Source organism: Dermacentor silvarum, chromosome 4 (genome assembly GCF_013339745.2).
Source record: "Dermacentor silvarum isolate Dsil-2018 chromosome 4, BIME_Dsil_1.4, whole genome shotgun sequence".
Lineage (NCBI taxonomy): Eukaryota > Metazoa > Arthropoda > Arachnida > Ixodida > Ixodidae > Dermacentor > Dermacentor silvarum.
Genome location: NC_051157.2, coordinates 202,417,745 through 202,436,952, shown reverse-complemented (window position 1 = coordinate 202,436,952; position 19,208 = coordinate 202,417,745). Strand labels below are relative to the sequence as shown.

At 53.1% G+C, this 19,208-nt stretch overlaps 1 protein-coding gene across 1 annotated transcript; it reads right to left on the bottom strand.

The window, feature by feature from the left end:
- Nucleotides 1-1,085: 1,085 nt before the first annotated feature.
- On the bottom strand, nt 1,086-2,252 carry LOC119449185 (uncharacterized). The gene is made up of 2 exons (XM_037712367.2): nt 1,512-2,252; nt 1,086-1,157 (listed from the first exon to the last, which is right to left on the bottom strand). The coding sequence occupies exons 1-2, from the start codon at nt 2,250-2,252 to the stop codon at nt 1,086-1,088; spliced, it is 813 nt and encodes a 270-aa protein (XP_037568295.2).
- Nucleotides 2,253-19,208: the final 16,956 nt, after the last annotated feature.

The following is a 19,208-nucleotide window of genomic DNA, read 5'->3' as shown; positions in this document are numbered from 1 at the left end:
GCCAGCTACTCGCACGGAAGGCACCCTGGAGTTGTTTGTCGGTGAAGTGTTCAAGGAATTACCGCCTCTTGTAGCAAGGCGGCTAGAAGATGTCCGCATACACCAAGCCCAAGATGGAGTCTGCTCTGCGGTCATTACGTGCTGCATGAAAGGATGGCCAGACAAAAACAACATGCCCCTGCAGATCACTCCATTTTGGAAGGAGCGGGACAGATTGAGCATATACGACGGCATCCTTCTGGTGGACCGACGACTTGTCATTCCTTCAGCCTTGCGCCAGGACATTCTCGCCCTCTTACACGAAGGACATCAGGAAGTGCGCCGTTGCCAAGAACGGGCCAGGGAGTCTGTTTGGTGGCCTAACTGTAACATGCATGTTGAGCATATGGTGACCCAATGTGCCATATGCGCCGAGACTCGAGTTCAGCGTTCTGAGCCTTTGTTGCCCACGGTTACACCCGACAGACCGTGGCAGCACCTTAATTGGCATCGATCTGTTTCAACTTAAAGGCCGCGATTACGTCCTGATTGTTGATTATTATTCCAGGTTTCCCGAAGTAGTCTCCGTGGGGTCCACGGCACCAGCCGTTATCTCGGCGATCAAGAGCTGCATTGTCCGTTTTGGCATACCGGACATCGTCCGGACCGACAACGGACTGCAGTTTGTGTCCAACGAGTTCGCCGAGTTTGCGCGGTCATACGGCTTCCGTCACGAGACCAGCAGCCCGAGGTACCCCCCGAGCAATTGAGAGGCAGAGCGCATGGTGCGCACAATGAAAGACTTGCTCTTCAAAGGTCCTGATCCCTACCTTGCCTTACTGTCGTACCGCGACACGCCCGGTCCCAACGGTATTTCCCCGGCTCAAGCCCTGATGGGAAGGAAATTACAAACTCGTCTCCCGAAACTACCGGAACAAGTGGTGCCGTCGTTACCATGTCACACGAGTTTCAGGGAAAAGGACTCGTGGAACAAGGCACGCCAAGCGATGAACTACAATCGCCGTCATGCTTCAAGCCAATTGGCCCCTTTGAGTCCTGGAGACTATGTATGGGTCACTGACACACGCTGCAGTGGTGAAGTACTCTCACAGGCTCAGCGTCCACGGTCCTACCTTGTTCACACCCCCAGAGGCGTCCTTCAGCGTAATCGTCGACACCTGGTTTTTCATTCATCGGAAGCGACCCCAGCTCAACTGGCAGCTTCTCCGCTTGTCACTCCCGAGATCATGCAGCCTGCAGCACCTCTGGAAGATCCAACATAGACGGAAGTGACGCCGTAGGAAACGCTGACACAGACTCGCAGCGGTCGTATAGTGAGACCGACGCGGCGGTTGGACTTGTAGGGAACTGTCCCATAATGGGTGAAAAGGAGGGATGTAGAGGTCGCCACCTGTGTGCCTTGAGCAAGTGGCCACAAGGCGGCGCTACAAAGACCTGATATGTATAAGGGGCTTTGGGAGAGTGGGAAAAGTTTTTTTTTGGTTTCCGCTTGCCAGTAGTCCTCCTCGTACCTCGGGTCCTATGCTGAACACATACGTCCGCACACACTGCCTCTCATCGTGCCCAAAGCGCCGGCAAAGGGCACAACGGGATACGCGGCACTGCCGCCTTATATGTCCTGTGCGGTTGCACCTCAAGCACAACGGAGCCCTTCCAGGGGCCAGAAGAAGTGCCATCATACCGGCCACTCGAAACTGATGTGGCATATCGTCGATGGTCACGCCAGCCTTGAGCTTCAAGGTTACGGTGCGCGTTGTCGACCCTTTGTCCGTGGTACCTTGCACCCGCCAGCGTTGTCTCGCCACGCCAGTGGCTTTTCCATAAGGGGCGAGAGCCGCACAGACATCGTCGTCCGGGACATGGTGAAGAAGCCAGAACACCTTCACGCGTACCTCCTGACTAGCAGGGTCCAGCACTAGGCACCTTCTTTCTTTCACCATAATTTCGCCGAACGCCAACATTTTCTTCGTCGCCTCCGAGCTCCTGAAGGTAACCGCCCATACGTGGTTCATCTGGAACGCCCCCAAGCTAACAACCTCGGGCAGTAGTCCCAGACGAGCCAGCGGGTCCCTGAAATCTTCGGTGCGTAAATGCCTAGCGGTCACATCCCCGTGAAGGAAAACAGTATTCAAAACGCAGGGTCCTGTCGGCAATTGCGGCAAAACAACTTGGTATTCCTTGTCTTCATCGGCAATAATCCTGTTTCCATGGCTCGGCTGAGCCGCTAACACCGCTCCACCGGAGCAAGACATTCCGCGTCCGCACCGAACGGTAGCCGGAAGTAGCGACCGCTCGGCGACCGCTCGGCCACGCTACCGCCGTTCCCCTGCCGAGTGACGGTCGCGTGCGCTTTTTGCCGAAGAGCGCACGTAAAAAAAAGCAACACAATCTGGCAGCGGTGTGATTCGAGCCCACGCCTCCGAAGAGACTGGTGCCTTAAACCAGCGCCTTGGACCGCTCGGCCACGCTACCTTTTTTTTTCATCTTTATTGCCAGTCCTCGACATATAACACAAAATTCAATGAACACTATACAAAAACAGCAATATACACATTTGTTGCCGTCCGCTACTGCGGCATGACGCTGTCTACTAAAATTCCTTGAGTGCTGACAGGGGTTCAACCCTGGACAGCCACTCGGGAGCAGGTTGTTGCGATTTCTGTACTTCTACGTGCCGCTGCATACATTCACGGAAGTATACACGCGCCGGTCGGGCATCAGGGTCACAGTGGTATCCTGCCATCCTCGAGCGCCATAGACGGTGGAGTCCTGTGAGCATGATCAGGCCGTACGGGAATCCTTCGTCGTCATCTACTGGCAAAAACCTGATTCCTTGGGTATCTATCAATAACTCATTTTTTAAGGTTCCTTGCAACACGTCCCAGAAATAGACCCCCTCCCAACAGTGGATCAAGACATGATCTATGTTTTCCGGTTTTCTACAAATAAGGCAGTTGGTTCCCCATGGGCAGTAGAACTTACGTTGGTCCTGAAATGGTTTAACGTCTAAAGTGCCGGTATGCAATTTAAAGAAGATGAATTTGGTGGCTGGTTGCACTGGCATCTTTCTCACCCTTTTCAAAACGTCTAGGCCTGGGCCTACACTGCACACGGCTCTGTACATGGGCACAAGCAAAACGCTATCACACAAGTCTCGATATAAGTTTTTCCGTTTTACAGTCCACAAATATGCATTTGAAAAACGAACTCTCAAAAACGAAAGACTATCGATTATTTCCCGGCAGAAACCACGAACTGGAACTGTCATGGTTTCGGTACCAACAACAAACTCGGGAAGTGCTCGTGATAGTCTCATTTGGATTACGCTGCGCAGAAATGGGTCAGTCGTATCGCGAAAGAAAAAGAACCTGTTCACGAGTTGACGCAAAAAGAGGTGCGCCAACCCAAGACCGCCATCCTTAGGGTACGGCAACGCTAGCGGCAAAAACGCGCGTTCTTGCCGCTAGCGTGGCCGTACCCTTAACACGCCCGAAATAGATTATCTCGACTGCATCGCTCCCAGCTTGATGCCCACACGAAAACAGCGAACACGCGGTGCAGTTTCTGCATATTAATCCGAGAACACTGTAGGACCTGCATTACGTACCAGATCTTTGTCACGAGAAACATGTAGCATGCTGTAGCTCTCGCAAATATTGACAAGTGGCCCGGGTTCCATTTGTCCGCTGTTTCTTTTATTTCCTTTGTCCGCTCCTTCCCGTATTCGCTACTGTCCTTGTAGTCATCAAGGGGTGCGCCAAGGTACTTCACTGGCGTCGTGACCCAGCTTACGTTCGAAAAGTGGTCTGGGGTAGACGCCCACCTTCCATGCCAAACGCCCAAACATTTTTGCCAATTCACGAAGCTGTTAGTGACGTCACCAAACCTTCTTACGATACTAACAGTATCCAATACACTCTGCGTATCTTTACAGCATACAGCCACATCGTCTGCATATGCCAGTAACTTTACCTCTGTTGCTTGCAGTTCAAATCCCTTAATGTAGTAATTTTGGTATATAGCCTGACATAGCGTTTCTATATAAACACAAAACAAGAGTGGGCTGAGTAGACAACCTTGGCGAACGGAGCGCTTCACATTAATGGGGGCCCCCAACGTCTGATTAATTATAAGTCTCGCAAATTTATCGAGCATTGATTTTAAAGCGTTTTCTCTTGTCTTCTTTTCGTATTGCAGTACGCTAATCCTTTCGATTGCCTTCATTTTAAAAGTTTGCTTCAGCAACTCCCATTCCTCGCCTATCTTGATAGAACTGTCATTTCCAAAAGTGTTCAGAGCAGCCACTACCTTTTCGTTGAAAGTGCCATCACGTAGCCGCTCCGCATTCATTTTCCAAAGTTCCCACACAAATTTGTTTCGTTCTTTCTTGTGCCCCACCCTGCATTTTACCAGGCAGTGCTCAGAAAAGGATACTGCAGTCACTGCATGATAGTGGAATTTTCGACTAAGTCATCTGACAAATACATACGGTCCAATCGTGCATGACTTGTGCCCTGGAAGTGAGTATATCTCACGTCTGGGTTCCCCCGAAAACACTTAGCGATGTCCTCCAATTCGCATTCGCGTAGAATCTGTGCCAGGATATCGCTGCTTTTGTCATGAACTACGCGTCGGGCAGACCTATCCTGGGCACTCAATGCGCAATTGAAGTCACCAACCAAGGCCGTCATTTTGTGCACCCAGAGGTGGTGCTGTAGGTTAAGAAATTAGCCCTTTCTTCCACTGTATTAGGCGCATAAACGCACAACACGCGCCATTGGACATCGAAAGTGCTGAAATCACCGACGACAAGTCGGCCAGAGGTGCACGAAAAGTAACCATCTATGACAAGCCCAGGGAGCTTCTTCACGAACAATACATACCCCGCCGACGTTCCTAAGGCGTGGCTCACTACCGTATAGTACATATAGGTGAACCTTTGCACCATGCTCCCGGTCTGCTCCTCGCCGTCTACCTTGGTTTCCTGCACGGCTAAAATGTCGAGGTCTTGGTCCACTAGTAGTCGGTACACCTAACTCTGTTTCCTTTTGGCCGCCAGACATCGAACGTCTGGCGTGCCGAGGCTAAGCGACGGGTTGGAAGCCATTAGTGATACAAAAAGGAGGGGAGAAGGCCCGGAGCATGGTGCTCACCTTAACGTCTAGCAGTCCGCTAGACGCCTCCGCGGCCATCCGGTGGCCGTCGGTCGAGTTTGTCTGGGGTCGGCTTCGAGGAGGGCCTACGGTCGGCCTCCAGGTTCGGCTTAGCCTTGAGGGTCGAGCGCTTCCAGACTGCGCCTTAGCAGGCGGAGCCTCAGAGTCACCGCCGGCCTTTCCGTCGACTTTCCCGTCCTGCTGCAGGGACCTCTTGAACGGTGCCAAGACGCCTTCGACGCGGGCGTTGGTAAGGGTCGTGTTGTCTTCCGCTCCCTGCACAGCGTCAGTAGCCTTCTGGGGGCTCGCGTTTTCTTCGGTGTTTACGCCACGCTCCCAAGAGTTGCTGCTGGCTCCTTGGGGGAAGGGACATCATCCCGTCCTCCGTTCGTCGGGGTGGTCGTCCCGCTCGCTTCTGCCGCCGCGTTGTCGCTTCCGGCTCCCTTTGCCTCGTCCTCCGCCTCGATCACGTGCATCATGTGGTATAATGTTAACGGCTCGCTCTCCGCCGAACCCGCGGCTATTGCGTAAGAGCGTACACAGTCCGCGTCGAGGTGGCCGAAAAGCCTGCACCGGGAGCAACGGAGAACCTTACATTCTCGTCGAACGTGGCCAGAACCCTTACAGCGCAGACACTGCAAAGGGCGACCAGGGGCGACCACAAGCGCGAGTTCCCCGGCGACGCGAATCAGTTGGGGCAAGTCGTCAACCTTCATCCCAGTCTTCAGCTGCAGTAGCACTGCTCGAGTCGTTGAGCCCTTGTCGGAGACGCCTCCACCCTTTGCCGAAGGAAGCCAACGCCGTCTTCACGTCCTCGTCTTCCACCCCATGCAGCAGCCAGCGGAGACGCAGCTTCACCTGTTGTTCCTTCGCGTCGATGACGAGGCAGCGACGCCCCTTGACCTGCAGCTCCTTCAGCGCCGCTAGCTTTTTGGAAGCCTCGGCTGTGTTCATCGTCACCGCCCACACATGGTTGATTTGTTACGCTCCAAGGGTGACGACGCCCGAGAGCATACCAACAACTTCAAGCGCGTCCCTAAAATCTTCTACACGGAACGGGTGAACATGAGCGTCTCCGTGCAAAAACACCGTATTTAATATGATGCGTCCAGTTGGTAGTCGTGGCAAAATAATCTGGTAGCCCTTATCATCCTCAGTCAAAAGCCGGTTGCTGCGGCTGAAAGCCGTATTTGCCGCTCCACTGGAGGCTATGATCCCGCGATCCGTTTAGCTCGGAAGCCGGAAGCAGAGTGATCGGCGACACTACCCCTTGTTTTAAATGCAGAGCATTTCTTTAACTCACATGTAGCGTGCGCCGTCCGTCCGCAACAGCTCGAGCACAGGTGCGCCCTCTCCCCCACTCCTCCTCTCCCGCATCACGCTTGCAGCACATGTGCAGCGCGCGAAGCGTCGTAGTTGAGTCGCGCTCCGGCGCTGCAAGCACCGTAGCAACAGCAGGTGCTGGCCAGTGTTGCAAAGTCCGACGAGGCGGCGAAGCCATAAACTAGCGAAGCTGTAGCCCAAATGTAGCCAAACACAAAAAAGTGCAAGAAATTTCGTAGCCAAATATAGCCATCTATATTTGCAGTTTTATTTGTGTATGCATTTTCACATTCGACAACAGAATCCTTTTAAATGCGAATGCATTTCTTAGTCGGGGCATGACAGGCGTCTGTCGGTGTCCGCGCGCCGGCAGGTGTTATCTCTCCGCTCTCACTCCCTCTCCCATAGCAACAGCTGCGGGCGCGCGCGCTTATCCTCGCCCCTAGAAACCGGAGCTAGTGGTGCGGGCGGAGTAGGGGAGAGTGAGTGGAGAGGAGCAGCGTGCTCTGGCGTGTGAGGGCGCTCGCATCGCGGGAACTCCGCGGAGCTCCCGCGTGTGTGGAGAGAGTGTAGGAGAGGATAGGTGCAGTGCTTCGCCGCTCCTTCTCTCGCCGTTCGCTCTCTCTCCTCCCTGCGCCCCACTCTCCCGTTCGTTCGCTGGCGTGTATATAAATGGAGTGAAGCGCGCGCCTCACTCTCGACCGTTCGCTGGCTGGGCGCCTCTCAAGGCGATGGCAGAAGTCGGCGAAGGCGAATGTCTGACGGCAACGGTACCCCTGTGATGTGTGGTGCGCGACGGTGATATTTGTGGTGTGCGACAAGGTGCGGTACATTCAAACAAGAAGCAGACGACAAGGAGAGCACGCGCCGCTCTACCGCGCCGTGCCGAAAACGACGACGCCGAAGAGCGGCCAGCACGTGAACACGCGGCACAAGCAAAACAACAAAAGAAAGCCAATCCAATCGCAAAGGAACACGGAGCCTCGACCAGCCAATGAGAAGTCGACGAATCGACCAGAGCAGCAGAAAAAGGAGCCGCGCTGGCAGTAGGGGGAGGAGTTCCAGAAGCGGCACCAGGACAAGGTCGGCCACCGGATCGGGAGTTGAAGACGGCCGTCGGGTTCCGGACCCGAGCCACCAGGACTTCACCCGGCAGGGGCCTCCTGCCAACCCATTCCTGGGCGCCGCCACTCCATCCGTTCGAGAACTGCTGCCCGAGGCCGGTAAGCGTCTGCGCCCGTGGGCAGAACGAGGGCTGTCGGGCTACGGGCCCGAGCTCTACGACCAGCTGCCCGGTCAGAACGCCGCCACCGTCAACCCCTGCTGCCAAGCCGCCTGCCTTCCCGGGCATCGCCACCCTGCCCGATAGTCAACTGCTGCTGCCCGAGGCCGCTGAGCGTCTGCGTCCGTGGGCAGAACGTGAGCTGTCGGGCTACGAGCCCGAGTGCCACGATCAGCTGCCCGACCAGAACGCCACCGCCGTCGGCCCGTGCTGCCGAGCCGCCTGTCTTCTCCCTCCGAGCCAGAGCTACCACGCTCTGGTAGCCGGTCTGATACAGCGACCTTTTGGTGAGACCAACAACGCTTCTCACGTCGTCTCCGCTGCTCCGCGTCGAGACTGTAGTGCATACGCACACCCGCAGCCTGCCCGAACTTGCCTCATATCATTAGCGTTCTAGCTACATGTTTTCATGTTATCTTTGTGTGTGTGTTTCCCGACAAACGGCTTTGTCCTCGATTGGGTTCTGGGAGGCTTCGCCTCAGAGAACCTTCGCCTCAGAGAACCGCCAGAAAATATAACACAAAAGAACCTGCACATCACAACCCCTAGCAAGAAGTGTAATACAATCCAACCCGAGCATTACACCTCTCGCTGGAGGTGACGTCACTGCAGTAGCTTCAACGTCATCATCAACCGGAGGAGAAGAAGCGGAAGACAAGGCTGCGAAGCGAAAAGCGCGTGATGTCGAACGCAAGCGAGCGAAGCGAGCTGCCGATACCGAACTCCGTGCTCGGGAAGCCGCTGCGAAACGCCAACGCCGAGCCGAAGATCCGGAAATGTGTGCTCGATACGCCGCTGTGAGACGTCAACGGCGAGCCGAGAACGCTGAAGTTCGTGTTCGAGACGCGGCGGAGAAACGTCAACGGCGAGCCGCCGATCCTCGAGTGCAGCGACGCGAGGCCGAGTCCAAGCGGCAACGACGACAGGCTGATCCCGCTGCCGCCCGCGATCTCGATCGCGCCACGCAAGCGGCGGCGCGCGCTCGGCAGTTTACGCAGCCGGACGCCCGTTTCAAGCGCGACTTTGAGGACCACAGCTTTGGTCACAGCTGCAAGGTTTGCGATCGGTTGTGGTTCGACAACAATCTGAGCGTGATAGGGAACATCAAGAAGGACTCGAGTCGTTTGAACGCGCTTCGGGTTCTTTGGTGGAACGAGTTTGGAAGAGGAGGCCCCGACGACGAGCACGGCGACACCATCATCGCCGTCTGTGACGACAACCCTCGTCTGGAGCCGTTCAAGTCGTACCTGGTGTGTGCCTCGTGCCGCGAGTCTCTGGTCAACGGGCGCGTCCCTTCGATGAGCGTGAATTTCGGCTATCGACCCTTTGACTGTACACTTTAGCGACCACAAGGCTGTGATTATGGCCGTCAGGTACAATGACAACACAAACAGGTGCTGATGAATGTGTAAATAAATGGTTACGGTACAAATCATCGTCTCGTCATTAATTTACGCCATTAAAATTACTACGCCGTGTACTCTCGGCGCAAGAAATGCATTCGCATTTCCTCACGATTCCCTTCGGGGAGGTGGGGGCAATTTTTTGCACAACCCGTCGTAACGAAATGCACGTGCCGACGTGACGGTCGGCCCTTGACATCAACAGCGACACCATGCTTGCAAAGAACACTTTTTGGTTGGGCCCCCAAGCTCTTAAGTTCCAGCGAATCGCTGCAGAGGGCGAAATCAGTGCTTTTATTTTATGACAGATAGTACTAAGTTATTATTTCTAGTTATTTACAGTAATATTAAGTACAAACTCTGCTTTTTAAATTTAGCTGTCGTGAACGCAAAATAATGTTTAGCATCATCGATCTCTCACGCGTCATCTCTGCCTACGGCGTAGAAGTTCAGATGTCCAGCGATCTGCGACGTGCTCACGGCTTCTTTATTTATGAGCTATAACAAGTCTTTCGCGCTACGATATCTCGTGGTATTTGTCTCATCGTCCTATCTTGTTTTCTCTTTTTTTTCAATTAGCTTGGCCCGGTTTAGCTGGTACATGCTCTATATACTGTCCATTTACATCAACCTGGCCGCCATCTCAGGTCTCTAGCACGGCAAGAACATGCGTTAAAATAAAGTGTCTGACAACAGATGCCACTCGCTGTCTGATTCTGTGTAAGTGAAGCTATAAAAGATTACCGCACAAAACGGCACACCAGTGTAAGAAGCGCGCAGTCGTTTTCGGCGACGAGCACGTCGCGAACGTAACTCGCTCGAAATGATAAAAGCCGCGACGGCGCACAAAGAGCAAAGGTGAACAGCAAATTATAACAGCGGTTATGCTGTGAAAACCGGTTACTGTCAAAAAGCAAACCATGTTGATGTGCTAATAAAGTTTTAGAATAGGGGTCCCCAAAGTTTGGGGCCCGGGACCAAAGAGCTTTGCGGGTGTTAGCGTTGGGGCATAAATATTAAAATAAAATATACCATTTTATGATAAAAAGAGTAATTTAGATTTTCGTATTCAATTACAATTTAGAACTTATTCAATTAGCAGCAAGCAACTTGTTGCGTTTAGTTTTGAGTAACCAACTTTACGTACCTTCGCCCAGCCAAGTCAATCAGTGTTAGGCCTACGAGCCATCAATTCGGAATCAGCGGCGTCTAATGAATCAGTCTTCATTACACATGTTAATTGAGAGAAAGCGATAAGCGCAATCTCTTCTCCTATAGCTTACGAACTTCAAGCGTTACCGCGAATCGAGCCCAGTTTGGTGCTAGGTTAGAGCCGTCCCTTCAATGGGCGCCGCATGTTCGTTGACAAAAGCTTTTGGGACAGCTTTTGGGTCTCCCGCTAAATCGATGAAATAGCGTGCCCGACGCAAGATCCAAACACAGTTTGCGTCATGGGCATGCGCAGTGGTTTCGACGCTATTTCTTTGGGGCCCCAAAACGTTTGAGGCCCCTATTCTGAAACTCTCTAATAATTGCCGGGGTTTTACGTGCCAAAACCACGATATGTTAGGGAGGCATGACGCAGTGGGGGACTCCGGAATAATTTTGGCCACCTCGGGTCTTTAACGTACACTTAAATCTAAGTACACGGGTGTTCCTGCATTTCGCCTTGATCGAAATGCGGCCGCCGTGGCCGGGAATCAAACCCGCGTCCTCAAGCCAGCAGCGCGACGCCTCACAAGCTAAGCTAACACGGTGGGTGAAGTTCATGTGACGTGGTGCATGATGTCATGGTGGCAAACATGTTTCGATATTAGCTGAATGAGTATCTGCATCCGTGACGTTACGGGCAAACCATCTAAAAGCAAAAGTACCAGAGCCTACCTTTGGCTCGGGGTCTTGCTCGCATTCTTTTTTATACGTTCTCGCATACTTGGCCCACTTCCCCATGTGTGGATTCTCCTCTCTGAGGATGATCCGATCTTACGTCCAACCTATCGAAATTAATCTCGAATGTAAGCACGAACAAAAATTAATCTAGCAGGAGAAGGAAAATGGAAGTAAAGCTTCGCGCAAAATACGTGGAGTAGGTCGAAAGCTGTGCCCGGCGAGATACTTCATACAGAATTAAGACATGGCCATGAACACACTGGGGCGTGTCATCCACCGTGCTTCCCTTTTTTCATGTCGGTGCCACGATCGCCTGACGGCCCCGACTCTATGTTATTGCTCACTCTTCCTGAGCATAGCCATGTTAGTACAGTGTACTGTGAAATACCCACTACTCCCAGGTTCATCCCAATGCCCGGGGTACGGGTACATAATGGTCAAGCGGGGTGTAAGTTTAAGTGCAACGAAGATCAAAGCCACCGTATCAGACAACGGCGCAGAGAGGGAAGGTAAGGGTAGGAGGGGTCATTTCGCGCACGCACACACGCACAGCCACGCGGCCGGCTCAGCCAGCTAAAACATAGTCTTCGAGATTTGCTTTTACACGATCAGAGCCACCTCTAGAGCATGGATTAGGGCGCCACTTATAGCCCAAACAAAGCCATGTCGCAGATTTTCAGTAGCCCAAATATAGCCACATAGCCAGCTCATCCAAGTCGACGCCAAAATTTTTTTCCTGTAGCCCAATTTGGCTATATATAGCCAAACCTGGCAACACTGGTGCTGGCGTGATAGCACGCCCTCTCTCCACCCCCTCTCCCTCTAACGCGCGCGCTAGGAATATAAAGCGGGTTGGCGCGGGCTCCACTCGTCAACTCCTGCGCTCTCTTGCGTTCGTCGGCGGTCGCAGTTGATAAGTGATGGAAGCAAGACCTTCAACTAGTACCTCGACGCAATCCAACATCAGCGCCGAAGCACCAGTTCAAGACATCGTACCATCGTCTTCGTCGACGGCGGCAGAAGACAAGGCGGCGAGGCGGCGCGCTGCCGACGCCGAACGCAAGCGTCGTAAGCGTGCTGCCGACGCCGAACTTCGTGAACGAGAAACCGCGGCCAGGCGTCAACGTCGACAAGCGGATCCCGAGCAGCGTGCACGAGAAGCCGCGGGCAGGCGTCAGCGTCGGGCCGCGGACCCCGGCGTACGGGAACGAGAGGCGGCGGCGTGCAAGCGTCGTCGTCTAGAGGCCGCCGCCGCGGAGCCCGTCGCCCCGGAGGGCGCTGGCGCGGAAGCCGTCGGGCAACGTCAACGGGACTTTGGGGGTGCCGACGCGCGCTTCAAACGCGAGTTCCTGGACCGGAGCTTCGGGCACAGCTGCGACGTGTGCGACCGGCTGTCGTTCGACAACAACTTAACCACGGTCGGGAACATGCGTAACGCGACGCATCGCACGAACGCCTTGCGGGTTCTTTGGAGCGCGTTCGTCGTCGACGCCGCCAACAACAAGCTCGACAACACCGGCGATAACGTCAGCGACGACGTCAACGATAACGACGGGTTCAGCGGCTGCGTCGTAAACGGCGGCGGCGACAACGGCACCGGCAACAACAACGGCAACAACGGCGGCGGATGCCTGGACGGCACCGTCGCGTTGGCGCGCGTCATCCCCGTCGTCAGCAACATCGACGACGCGGACGCCGCTTCGCTGGAACGCTTCCGGGCGTTCGCGGTGTGCGCCTCGTGCAAGGACTCGCTGGTCCGCGGCGTCGTCCTTTCGATGTGCGTCACCTACGGCTACAGGTACCCTCCGCGTCCTGCGCACCTGCCGGAACTCAACGCGGTGGAAGAACGGCTGACCTCGCCTCGACTGCCGTTCATGAGCATCCGGCGGTTGACGCGGGCGACGGGGCAGTACGGCATCAGGGGGCAGGTGGTCAACGTGCCGATCGAGGTCCCCGAGGTCGTGCTCCAGCTGCCCAGGAGGGTACCCGAAGACGCGGCCATCGACGTCAACATCAAGCGTCGGCGTAACAACTTTACGATACCTACTTACGATTCTCTCTTCTCTCTCAACCCAGACCACCACCACCACACCATCACCACCACCACCACCACACCAACAACACCAACACCACGGAACCCCACTATGCTCTGCATTTACACGTGTCCCTCGCGCTGGGGCATGCGACGGAGCTTTTTTCTTTATTACCGCTTTTCTTTTACAGGGCATAGGAACACAGAAACATGAAAGGTAAAATGAACACGTCGACCGAGCCATGGTCCGGTGCGTTCAGATTAAATTTTGTTCAAGTTACACAATTCATCCAACAGAGGTAACCAGTCAGGAGGCTCTGGTTGCGCTTTGTACAGATCGCGCAAAAAATCCATGTTTACGAGTAAGTTTTCCCCGACAGCCGGATAGGGCGTGTGTGAGGGTCTGCTTTACGGACCGCCATTCCTATAGGCGGAAAGTTTTCAGTTTTCCTGGGGGGGGGGGGGAGGCTAGGCCCTGACCAGATTTCTGAACCCACCCATATTTGCATATATATATATATATATATATATATATATTAACGTCATCATGCTGCAAACTCACCGAACATATCATAGCAAAAAGCATAACCAAATATTTAGAAAAGCATTCAATTTTAACTAACTTTCAGCACGGGTTCAGAAGAGGGTATTCCACTGTCACACAGCTGGTCACTGTAGTTCATTCCTTTGCATCAACCTTTGATAAAAACGGACAAATTGACATAATTTTCCTTGACTTCCGTAAGGCATTCGATACGGTCCCTCATGATAAATAATTCTAAAACTTGAAAATGCAGGAATCCCTCAGATGTTTATCTCTTGGGTTTCTGCTTATTTGTCTAACCGGAAACAATTTGTTGAGATAAATGGCGAAAAATCGGGCTGCCTTCCGGTCACATCGGGTGTTCCCCAGGGCAGTGTACTCGGTCCTCTTCTTTTTATTCTATATATTAATGATATTGTAAACACGGTTGAAGGTGGTGTACAAATTCGATTATTTGCCGATGATTGTGTGCTCTTTAAAGATATTGATTCTCTCCATGAACAAACTAGTTTATGTTGTAGTTTAAATAATATTCTTGCATGGTGCAGGTGCTGGGGAATGACACTAAACACAGATAAAAGCGTACTACTGCGAATGACACATAAGAAATCACCCTTGCTTTATACATATAAGTTAGGTCCGTCACCTCTTCATGAAGTCACTAGCTATAAGTACCTAGGAGGGACCCTTAACAATACACTATCGTGGAATGATCACATAACTAACACTTGCGCTTCAGCCTTCTGAAAGCTATGCCTGTTGAGACACAAACTTAAGAAAGCTCCATCTAACGTTAAAATGCTATGCTACATCTCCCTAATTAGACCTAAGCTGGAATATGCTTGCATAGTTTGGGATCCGTACACAAAAACTAGTATCAATAGTCTTGAAAGAATTCAGAGAAAAGCGGTCAGATTTATATTTAACAAGTTTTCCAGATGTGATTCCCCCACCGAACTTATGAAAATTAACAACATTGAACCACTCGAGCTTAGAAGAAAGAAACAGAGACTTGAATTCCTTAAACTACTTCCCACCAACAATTTACCCCTTGAGCCATCTGAACATTAATCGCAGTTAGCAACCAGAACTACACGCCACCGCAGACATGATGCATTAACCCCTTACTTTGCAAGAGCAAACACATATAAGTTTTCTTTTTTTCCTCAAACTGTAACCGAATGGAATTGTATAGTTGAACCCACTTCCTAATCATGTAATTTTATGGTTCTGTTTGTTTTGTCTATCTGATTTTCATTGTATGTACCATATGTCGCCCTCCCTGCTTGGACCACGTGTCCGCAGTATTTAATAAATAAATAAATAATATATATATATATATATATTGTAAAGGGCTGTACTTAACCATTCAGAGGGTAACGTGTGTTCGTAACCGTGCAGGCAGGAGACGCACAGCAGGAACAGCTGGTTGCCCGAACGGCTCACACTCGTGCTAAGCACTGGCGATCCGGCTGGCCCACTGGTTGCACTGCAGGCATTGAACAGTCGATCTTGCTGGCCCTTGTCCTTGTGCTCTTCTTCTTTATTACAATTACCCCCGGTGCAAAAGCGGAGCCCTCCTGGCGACTTATGACGTGGAGACGAGCGGGTCATAGAATTGTTTTACGCGCTGAACGTGGACAACATCCCGTCCACGGCGGCGCTTGTCGGACGGCGGTGTAAGCGGCTCTATGACATAGTTGACCGGAGAGGTGCGTTCGACGATGCGGTATGGTCCATCATACTTCGAGAGAAGTTTTGTAGAAGGTCCAGGCGTGGTACAAGGCACGGACAACAAGACAAGTGCGCAGGGAGCGAAGTTCGGATTCGTAGCATCGCCATCACGATTGTCTTTATGTCGTTGTTGGTCGTCGGATGTAAAATGCCGGGCTAATTGATGGCATTACTCGGCGTATCGGGCGACGGCTGAAACGGGAGCACACTCTGACGCGTCGGGGGTATAAGGCAAAACCGTATCGATGGTATGGGAAAGATAGCGACCGTAGAGGAGGAAGTACGGAGAAAATCCTGTAGTACTTTGGGTAGCCGTATTGTATGCGTACGTGACAAATGGGAGGATGACGTCCCAGTTTGTATGCTCCGATGAAACGTACATGGCGAGCATATCACCAAGGGTTCGATTGAAACGCTCCGTAAGCCCGTTAGTTTGATGATCGTACGCCGTGGTGGTCCGGTGAACTATGCGGCATTGAGCGAGCAGAGCTTCAACCACCTGCGACAAAAACATGCGGCCTCTATCGATCAGCAGTTCGCGAGGTGGGCCATGACGAAGAATGAAACGATGGAGCAGAAAGGATGCAACGTCACTGGCGGTTGCGGCAGGTAGAGCGGCGGTTTCAGCATAGCGTGTAAGGTGATCGACTGCGACAATAATCCATCGTTTGCCAGCAGGTGTTAGCGGTAGCGGCCCGTACAGGTCAATTCCCACACGGTCGAAGGCACGAGCGGGGCATGGAAGCGGCTGTAATAAACCGTGGGCCGGATGAGGCGGAGATTTGCGGCGTTGGCATTGCGGGCACGAGCGGACAAACTTTTGGACAAAAGTAAACATTCCTCGCCAGTAGTAACGTTGCCGCAGGCGCTCATACGTCTTCAAAATGCCGGCGTGTGCACATTGTGGGTCAGTATGGAAAGACGCGCACATGTCGGAACGCAAAGACCTAGGGATAACTAGGAGCCACTTGCGACCATCGGGCTGGTAGTTGCGTCGATGCAAGAGGTTATCCCGAACAGCAAAATGGGCAGCTTGGCGACCCAGGGAGCGGGAGATCGGAGACGCTGGCGAGCCAGAAAGGAGATCCAAAAGAGAGGCCACCCAAGTATCCTTGCGCTGTTCTGATGCGAAGGTGTCGATGTCGACCGACGACACCGTCTCAAAGGTGGAGAGGGAGGCAGTGTCGGCTGACAGCGGAGAGCGGGACAGAGCGTCAGCGACAGTGTGCTTGCGGCCTGAGCGGTAGATGACGTGTATGTCGTAGTCTTGAATGCGAAGAGCCCAGCGAGCAAGGCGTCCAGACGGGTCTTTTAAAGAGGACAGCCAACAAAGGGCGTGATGGTCAGTAACCACATTGAAAGGTCTGCCGTATAAATAAGGGCGAAACTTCCCGAGTGCACAAACGATGGCCAGGCATTCTTTTTCTGTGACGCTGTAATTGCGTTCTGCTTTGGTCAGCGCACGACTGGCGTACGCAACGACGTACTCGGAGTAGCCAGGCTTGCGCTGCGCGAGGACAGCGCCAAGGCCAATACCACTGGCATCGGTATGCACTTCAGTTGGAGCGGTGGGGTCGTAGTGTCGCAGTATAGGCGGGGACGTCAGGAGATGGCGTAAGGTCACGAACGCGGTGTCGCATGCAGGAGACCAGGAGGATAGGTCGTTGGCGCCACTTAAAGGTTATGTCCGAGGTGATATAATAGAGGCAAAATTGCGAACAAAGCGTCTGAAGTAAGAACAGAGGCCGATGAAGGCGCGAAGTTCTTTGAGTGTCATAGGTTTAGGAAACTCTGCCACAGCGCGAAGTTTTGATGGGTCGGGACAAATGCCGTCTTGGGATACGACGTGCCCTAGAAAGATGAGCTTGCGTGCGGCGAACTGGCACTTTTTCAGGTTCAGTTGCAGGCCTGCGTTGGTCAAGGACGTCAACACTTGCCTAAGGCGAAGATGCGTGCTGAAATCAGGGGCGAACACAACGATGTCGTCGAGGTAGCATAAACACGTGCTCCATTTTAGGCCACGCAAGAGGTTGTCCATCATTCGCTCAAACGTAGCAGGCGCATTGCATAGGCCAAATGGCATAACGTTAAATTCGTATAAACCATCTGGAGTAATGAATGCGGTTTTAGGGCGATCAACTGGTGACATGGGGACCTGCCAGTAGCCCGAGCGTAAATCCAACGAAGAGAATAATTCAGCGCCTTGCAATCTGTCCAGAGCGTCGTCAATCCGCAGTAGAGGGTACACATCTTTTCGCATTATCTTATTAAGACGGCGATAATCGGCGCAGAACCGAATGGAACCATCTTTTTTTTGTGACGAGAACCACCGGTGATGCCCACGGGCTATGGGAAGGTCGAATGACACCGCGCTGAAGCATGTCGTCGATGTGCTCGGTGATCACCTGACGCTCCTTGGCTGAGACGCGGTACGGGCGCTGGCGCAATGGCGCGTTGGAGCCAGTGTCGATGTGGTGGCTGACGGTAGACGCGCGGCCCAGAGTAGACTGAGCGACATCAAAAGAAGAACGGAACTGGGCAAGCAGGTGAAGCTGGGAGCGTTGCTCGGAAGTAAGGTCGTCGGCAATGAAAGGTGTGAATAAGTCAGGGGATGGCGGAGAAGAAGTGGAAATGGCACAGAAGTCAGTGAGCTCTGCATGCGAAGCATCCGGCACGTCGGTAATAAACACGTCATCAAGAGGCTGAACACGGCCATGTGCTTCGCCGCAAAGAGCCTTCAGGGCTGTATGAAGCAGATTGCAGACAACGATGGAGCTGAAACCGGCTGAAATGTCAAGCGTGGCGATAGGGAGGGGAACATCTTTGCGGGTTATGGAGAGTTCCGAAGGCGCGAAGAGAGCAGCGGCTTCAGAGACAGCGCCACAGAAGACGGGAACAACGGCATACGAGTACGGCGGTATGGCGATGTCTTCCCCGAGGACTAGCTTAGCGGGAAGAGAAGCGGCGCCGACGAGGGGCACGTCACACAGAGGCGATAATTCGACTTCGGCACGCGCACAGTTGATGACGGCGTTATTTCGCGAAAGAAGGGCCCACCCAAGTATCACGTCGTGAAAGCATGACTGCAGAACCACGAACTCCACAATATAGAGAACGCCCTGAATAACAACTCTAGCTGGGCATGCTGCTGAAGGCTGAACTGGCTGGGCGCTTGCTGTGCGAAGAGAAAACCCAGAAAGTGGCGTCGTAACTTTTCGTAAAGCGCGAGAGAGGCGTTCGTTTAGGACAGACACGGCTGCTCCAGTATCAATTAGCGCAACGGTAGGGACGCCGTCAACAGTAAGGTCGACAACGTTCGAAGGCGACAATGGAGGACTTGTACAGATCGATGGCGACGCAGTTCCTGCCTCCTGAACTGCGGCGCTCAGTTTTCCTCTTGCGTGGGTGAAGGGCGCCGACGCATGGGGGACAACGAGCGACGACGCGGGGAAGGTGAACGATGTGTAAGGACGGGGCGCTCAGCTGGTGGCCTGTTCGACTGCCGACTAAAAGAAGTATCGTGGAAAGGTTGCACGTCGGCGTCGGCACAAAGCCATCAGAGTGCAGCATGCGGCGGCGGCAGAGTCGTGCAACATGGCCGGGAATACCGCAGGCATAACATATGGGTCTGTTGTCTTGCGTGCGCCAAGGATTAGAAAGGCAGGAGCAGGTCGATGAACGGGATGTTGAACGGGATAGTGAACGGCTGGTAGCGGCCGTGGATGTAGCGCAACGAGTGGTTGACGAGGAGGCTGCGCGGCGACGGATGCGTAAGTAAGTGGCGCGGTGACAGGGTACTGCAGATGCTGCATTGGTAGAGCCTCAGCAACTTGGTCTTCAATAAGCC